Genomic DNA, 8,402 nt, shown 5'->3' on the forward strand with positions numbered 1-8,402 from the left:
GTAAAAAATACAGTGACTATACCAACCCTAAACTTTAACATTAGTGTTCTCGTGTATTGCAATACATCGTAAAATATTCCTCTTTTTAACATAACACATAACATTTGTTCTGAATGTATGAACATTTAATTTACTTATATTCCATGCATTGAAATGGACGGATACGGATTCACAGGATCTATGGATGTGCCTTACTGACAACTCAACGTTTCTTCACGACATTAATCATCAGACGCCGCCGATCTGCGCCGCCGTTGTTGAGAAACCGGCCAGGTGCAGGATATATCACTCGTAGTATGATTCAAGGAACATGTCTGCGCGTACATACATACATTCAGTACATATATCTCTGGATTAGCCCGCAAGCGATTGCACGGCCAGGCACCTTTGCACGCTACCTGGTCCATTCACCAATCAGGGTGGCCTTGCTGAATCCTGCAGCGAACGTACGTACGAATCGACCGCATGTCAACGAAGGCTATAAAAACAAACAATCGTCGGATCACCACAGCACCACACAAACATCAGCACAAAATCAATATAGACACCCGCTTGTGCGCTCCAGTTTTTGGGATCAGCCACCGATCATAAGTTTGTGAAGTTTCAAGGGCACACCGGCGGTAGATATGGCTCCAGTTCGAGTTGTTGCGGTGGTGCTGCTGGCGGTCGGCTGCGTGCTGCTGTCAGTGGCCGCGGACAGCGCAGCCTCGCCATCCCCGCAGCCGATCGTCTGGCAGAAGGCGCATGCCACGTTCTACGGCGGCGCTGACGCCTCCGACACCATGGGTAAGCATTCAACTCTCGCCTGTATATATTTCTAGTGCTTGCACCCGGGTTCGTCTTGTGCTGTACACTAACGCTTGCGATGTGTATTGCATGTTGCAGGTGGCGCGTGCGGGTACGGCAACCTGTTCTCGGAAGGGTACGGGACGCGCACGGCGGCGCTGAGCACTGTGTTGTTCAACGACGGTGCCGCGTGTGGGCAGTGCTACAAGATTGCATGCGACCGCAAGCGAGCGGATCCGTTGTTTTGCAAGCCCGGCGTTACGGTCACCGTCACAGCCACGAATTTCTGCCCGCCCAACGACGCCCTCCCTAATGACAACGGTGGGTGGTGCAACCCCCCTCGGCCGCACTTCGACATGGCCCAGCCCGCTTGGGAAAAGATCGGCGTTTACCGAGGTGGCATCATCCCTGTCATGTACCAAAGGTATATATATGCACATCTTGCAACTACAAAAATTAGCTCAAGATCATCGGTGCCACATAAATTTAACTCTTTCTATGTCACTACACTACACATGCAGAGTTCCTTGCGTGAAGCGGGGTGGCGTGCGATTTAGAATCAACGGCCATGATTATTTTAATCTTGTGCTTGTGAGCAACGTTGCTGCAGCCGGCTCAATCAAGTCCATGGATGTCAAGAGCTCCGATTCCGATGGTTGGATGCCGATGGCACGCAACTGGGGTGCGAACTGGCACTCGTTGGCAAACCTCTCTGGCAAGACGCTCTCCTTCAGACTAACCAACACCGATGGACATACCTTAGTGTTCGACGATGTTGTGCCAAGGGGATGGAACTTTGGGCAATCATTCCCTAGCAAATTACAGTTCAAGTGAGCAATGTCTGCGGACCAACTAATTACCAGGGTCGGTGATGGATTTGTGAAGATAATGCGGTGCATAGAGCATATGCGAATTGTTGTGCTTCATGTGTGTGCTACTTGTAGCTTATTTTATATGTCAAATTTGTTGATATTCACTTTGTAATTTGATGATGTATATAAGATCCAATTCATTATATTGTTATGTATATATTCTTCAATTTCACTTATACGAATCATTCTGTAAATAGATTATTTCACTGTGTTCCTATGTACATAAAAATACCCATGTATAAACTGTAAATTATGTACTGTTACCCGACATAGATAGTTATCTTGTTGCACTATAACAATATTCTTGGGGTGTGGGTGGGGGTATTTTTTCTTGTCTTGGACTGTTTATAAGTATGGTATGAATAATGCAAAGTGTTAATCTAATATCCTATTTTTCAAGTCCTTTTCGAACCTATTTTAGTAAGCTGAAGTTGTATAGAAAACCTTGTAAGAAAGTAAATATTAGTTTGCAATTCCAGCTCAACCCCCCTCCTTGATTGCAAGGTAACTGTCAGTTCTTATTACAGACAAATAGAGCTACAAGATGGTTGCTAATGTATTAACCTGATAGGCAGGCCCACTCAACGTCGAAAAAAGTTTAAGAAATTCAAGAGCTCTCATTCCAATGATTGGATGGACACGCAACTGTGGCCACAACTAGCACTTGTTGCTGGACCTTACTTGCAAGATGCTTTGGTTATGTTATGATCCAAATTTGTTTATATATATAAGTATAAATGCTAACTTGTAACGAGTGGAGCACTGCGGAAGCCCGTCGCTAGGAGGCTCAGGCTAAATAAACTCTATCACGGCCAAGTGTAGTATGCTTGATTCCATACAACCAAAACTTCAAATTGTTTAGATAGCTATGTGATATTTATGCAAATGAAAATTGTTTTCAGCGACGATCAAAGTCTAGAAGATATGAGATTACAAAGAGTTACAAGTTTGAGTGAAGTGTTCACTATGCTTAAGACTGAAATGAATAGGATCCCAAAGAACAACAATCATACGAAGATGATGAATAAAACGACAAGTTAAGAGAAAGCAAAGTCCAAGGACTGTAAGTAAGACTTACACACCCACGAAGTCTGAGGCTAACACCACTTTTAAGTTGGATGATTATTCCCTGAGTAAGAGAAACATTGGAAGTAAAACTGTAAGAAGTATAAAGGCAAAAAGATAGAAGACTCGAATGTCTAGCTCATGTATGAATGTCATACAAGTTGCATATGTATAGAAAGGCTGGCCAAGGAAAAGTAATTCTTGGTGATTGTGATTAAATTGTTAATCATCTTTTTTTGGTATTGTGATCAAATGTTCTTACAAGAATAACAATTTCATTGCATATTGTTGCAACTTGATGTGGGAACTACTGTGAACTAAATGCCTAGCGAATAATGAGACCCAGATACATGCTGGAAACATTGCTAAAGTTACAATATTTCCCACCAGTGGTTTACCTCTATATTATTTTCATAATTTATTTTAGTGTTTTGTATACTCTGGCCCATTGCTTGATGCTTGTTACAAAAGGGGTTGTTCATAGAAGAACAATTTTGTTTGTTGTTATGAATTACGAAAGAGCCATACTCTTATTGCGAATAGGATGTATGTTATGAATATTGATATAAAGCAAAAACATCCATACCATTGGTGCTAAATTTTGCAAGACTAAAATAATAACACATGTGTGTGACATTGCATTTAGTCACATTGGAGAAACTCGCATGGAGAAATTCCATAGTGATGGATTTTGAAGTCGTCTAATTATTAATCACCAGACACTTGCAATGTTCGTCCAAATGGCGAACTTATTAAAACAACGTTCACAAGCCATGTGAAACGAGCAACAAACTTGGTGGTAGGCATACATAATCATGTGTGCAATTCAATAAGTATTGTAGCAAGACATGGATTTATCTATCTTCAAGATTGACTCAATGAGATATATGAGTATTTTCTTAATAAGACATAAGTCTGGAAACTTTGAAATGATTCAAAAGGTTTTCAGAATAAATTATAAATTACTATAACAAAAAAATGTTTCTGTAATTAGATTGCAGAATGCAATATTTGAGTTATAAATTTAGCGAATGTGTGATGAGTTACAAAACGAGCTTCATAACTTGCACCTCTCGAAACAGCACTAGTGAAGTGTGTGAGAAGATGTAACCAAATCATGTGTAACATGGTGAGATCAAAGATGACATAAATTTATTTTCCATAATACTTTTTGAAGTGATACTTAGAGACTTTTGATTTCACAAAGAAAAGAGTGGCATCAAATCTAGTGAAATGACATCATATAAAATATGGTATGGTATATATGGTAAAAAAATTAACATTTGGGAATATGAGACATATGTAAAAGTGTTTACAAGCTTATGAGCTCATGTCCCATGTCAGAAAAGTGATACTTGGTAAGTTATCCCAAAATAGTGGCAAAATGTTTTGCCACAATGTACACAAAAAAGCATTGATGGCCACTAACTCCGGAATTGGCTATATACCAAAATAATCTGAGATAGTATCCATGTACAAAATTCCAGGCTAGAACCCTTTGGTAGACTTACATATAGTAATGGATGTATAAAACAAATGCGGATTTTTTTATAAAGCTCGACATGTTGCAAATAGGTTATGAGAAGTTCAAGGAGTATACCGTGATGAGGGTGTGCATCATAACAATGCTTAAACTCAGTTTGGGTTAAACTAGCAATTACTATGTATTTTAAATATGAGGTATGGCATATAGACGCCAAAAGGATTTCCATGAGATGGAAATGTAAGTAAGGACATATATAAGATGCAGTGCAAGTTATTTTGTCGATCCAAAGGATGCCGATGAGTATGCAAAGTTCCCAGGTCCAATAATGTACTAAAGTAAGCATAATGAAATTGGAATCTTTACTTTTGATGAAATGGTTAAAAAGTTTAATCTCATCGAAGATGGAAGAGATACTCGTGTTAACAAGAAAGTAAGTGGGAGAACAATAATGTTCCTAATACTCTCTGTGGATGACATATTATTGACTAGAGATATAATTTTTATGAAGAACTCAGGCCAGATGGCCTGGTATTTGGCATAATGATTATGGAGTTAATAGTGTCGAATTGGGCTAAGCCAAAATACATATTGATCAGATACTAAAGTTTTTTAGTACGGAAAATGCTAGAAGAGTTCTTGCGAGGTCACATGAATCTATTTTTAGTAAGATTTAGTGTTATGAAACACTGGTGAGAAAGAAACATGGTCGAGATTTCACTTACACTTGTATTTGGATTGATAATGAATTCCATGGTATGTAAAAAAATAGTTTTGTCAATTATTCCAAATAAATTGCAAGTAAGTTATCGAAGTGACCAAGGTGTTGATCATAGGACCATAGTGAAAATATTGTCAAGTATTAATGTAGGAATGATGACATGTTTCTCACATCCGGAGAAAATGAACATACCGTTATAACTAGTTACATCAATGAAAACTCATTTAAATAGTTACATTGATGCAATCTTCATCAGTGCTCCAAGCGATTCTTGCTTTCAATCAAGAATTTTTTATATAATACATTAAATGATGGCGCATTAAATGTAATTATTACAAATAGGTTATTGAACTGATTTCTACAACAAAAGACTAAGTATATTGTTGCTTTAGAAGCAACAATGGAGGGTGTTGGATCAATAAGTTCATTGATGAACTTGGTATGGTTTCTAGAAGGCTTGTGCCAGTGGAACACTATTGTGAACAATGCAAATATAGCTCAATCTAAGGAATCAAAGGTCCTATCGACGAATCAATATATATAAAGTAAGTTTCCCACAAATATTGAATATGCTAAAAGCATGTAAATGCATGGAGGCAAAGATATACACATACCTGAACTTGACTGATCTAATTGGACGAAGTCTATACCACATGCAAATCATGAACAAACACCAGATTGCCATTGGTGTTACGTAAACTATATTAATGACTCTAGTGTAAGTGGGGGTCTGTTGGAAATATACACTGGAGGAAATAATATTTGAGTATTATTTATTTCCAGGTTAGTTTATATTCTATGCTATATTTGCTATGAAGAGATATTCTTAGGGCCTTCTTGGTGTGAATTCATCCGTCATCATATAGCTAGACACATCGTGAATTGCTCATGGGATTGTCGAAACATGAAATGAGAAAAGAGACCAAAAGCGATAACAAGGATAGACTGACATAGCGACAATATATTTGACTCACATAGATGTCAATATATCTCACATACGGTTTTGTAAAGTATCACGAAGAAAGAGAGTATCATATAATAACTAAAGGCCCACTCGAATATCATTTGCGTGAGTATAGAGGTCAATACAAATGTCCATAGTTCCTCTATTGATCATGGAACGAAAGTTGTTTTATTCATGTCTATGTTATACCAAACCTACAGGGTCACACACTTGAGGATTTACGATATGTTGAGTTTTGTCAGAGTTTGGATTATGAGAAAATATCCCCGACAAAGTTCTAGAGATAATAGAAATTGTTTTGAGAGAGAACCAGAATTGTTTGGGGGAAACCGTAAGCATTTTGAAGAAAAATGGGTTGAACGAGGAAGGTGGATAAGTTTCGAAGGACCTAATAATAACATAGTAGGCGTTCGGTATTTATCACGAGCCCCCTTGGAGTTTTCTAGGCACCATGGGGTGTCCATAAAGCCTATTAGGGATCACCCACATGGCCTTAGAGGCCCATTAAGGTGCCCCCTTTTGCCTTACCCTCCAAGTGGAGGGGCGGCTAGGAGTTGGAGGAGGAGGAGGACTCCGCTTTGGACGGATTCCCAAGGAAGGAGTGCCCCTCCTTGACGTCGACTAGGGCCCTCCCGCATCGATATATATGTAAGCCCCCCATGAGACACAAGTTTCGCTTGCAACTCCGGATGCTCCCGTCTCTCTTTACAGTTCTCTTGTTCTCCGAAATAATTAGAGAGATACCGCAAGCTCTTCCTCCCTTATCTAATTCTCTGGCGACACCTAGCTCTAGATGACAAAGCGTTGCCGGATTGTTGATCTCGTACATTTTCAATCCGTAAATAGATCGTGCCTTCATTCTTCATTCAAGGGAGCGTTCATAGGATGATTCGGGGGACTTCAAGAATAATTTACACCAACTCTTCTTCTGCTATAGTTTGAGGTTGGCAACTATAGATTTAATGTTGTAAGCATCTTTACAGTGATCCCGGGATCTTGATCCTTGGGCCTTTTCCTATTTTCTACTACGTTCACCAACATGTTGTTCTTCTCATGAAAGCACATGTCGTGCTTTTCCTTTTTCAGAAAACATAAATGCGTTTTTCACTTTTTGAGAAGCACAATTGTGTTTCTCGTGAAAACAAATATGTTATGCTATGAAAAATATGATTGTGCTTCTTGGGAAAACACCAATTATACCTTTTCAGCAAAATCTTAGGAAAGCTAGGAAAAGGTCAAAAAACAAAAAAAGAACAGTACAAATATGTGCTCCCGCGGGTAGAACCAACATGTGACACATGGCGACAATTGAGACGCACCACGTGGCGTGCTAGGGTGCTATCGTGGTGTCCGCTGGGAGCCCCCATCAAGATGTGCCCGTCAACTTGTTACCCTCATGCTTTTCGTCGTTCCACGCATTTGTTGGGTCGACGACCACCAATGACCAGCTCACGCTTGACACATAATATGTTCTTTTCCTCATAGCCAACTACACGTTTAAAACACAAACGCACCACATGTGTACGACCCGCTAACTCAAACAAAAGACATGTGCATGAAAAACTTCTTTCTCGTGTACTATGAACATTTGTTAAACGAAGATTTGTTTAATACGTGATAAACTTTTTTGTTACATGCAAAATATGTTTTGAAAAATGCGATGAATAATCTAAAATACACAACCACTATTTTATGAAAACACTATGAATATTTTTTAGTACTAGGTACGTGCCCGTCCGTTGTCACTGGGTCAAAATAGGTATGTGCCCACCATTAATATACTTTTTAGGTTACCAAATATATAACAAATTAAATGATAGTATTTATTTGTGTATGTACTGTGAATTTGTTGCTATTTATTGGGTTATCATTACCAAACAAGGCTCACTGGTATTAGGTTTACCATAAATAAAATTTAGAAAGTTGGGCGAAGGATTCGGCATAATTGGAAACAATATTTTCTTTTTACGTACTAGACTAGACATATGATGAACTAAAATTATAAAAAACAAAGAAAATTAAAAATGAAAGTAAGATTAAAATGAATTAAGTAATTTTCATAAAAGTGTGCATGTATTTTTGAACCGTGCACATATTTTTATGATACATGCTGATTTTCTTTGAAAAAAGTACATGATGAACATTTTTTAAATGCAGTTATTTTTCAAATACACAATAATCATTTTGTGCATGGACTTTGTTTTTTTGTAAAATACACATCAGTATTTTTAAAATAAAAAATCATCATTTTTAAATGCATGACAAACATTTGTAAAACACATCATCAACATTTTACAAGCAAGTGGTGAAAATTTTAGAAATAGATGGTGAACATTTACATATTACATGATGAATATTTTTGTGAACATTCTAAAGTTTTTAAAAAATAGGCGATGAACATTTTGAAATCCATAACAAATTTGTAAAAAAACTCAATGAACTTTTTAATAGACAATGAAAAACAACTCGATTTTCTAAGCAAAGTACAAAAAATAAAACAAGTTAATGAAA

The 8,402-nt window shown here is 37.9% G+C and overlaps 1 protein-coding gene across 1 annotated transcript; it reads left to right on the forward strand.

The window, feature by feature from the left end:
• Positions 1–524: 524 nt before the first annotated feature.
• On the forward strand, positions 525–1,829 carry LOC123446167 (expansin-A24-like). The gene is made up of 3 exons (XM_045122844.1): positions 525–786; positions 886–1,210; positions 1,308–1,829. Exons 1-3 carry the CDS (start codon positions 627–629, stop codon positions 1,618–1,620), a joined length of 798 nt encoding a protein of 265 aa, XP_044978779.1. The 5' UTR covers positions 525–626; the 3' UTR covers positions 1,621–1,829.
• Positions 1,830–8,402: the final 6,573 nt, after the last annotated feature.

The sequence above is a fragment of the Hordeum vulgare genome, chromosome 4H, assembly GCF_904849725.1.
Source record: "Hordeum vulgare subsp. vulgare chromosome 4H, MorexV3_pseudomolecules_assembly, whole genome shotgun sequence".
Lineage (NCBI taxonomy): Eukaryota > Viridiplantae > Streptophyta > Magnoliopsida > Poales > Poaceae > Hordeum > Hordeum vulgare.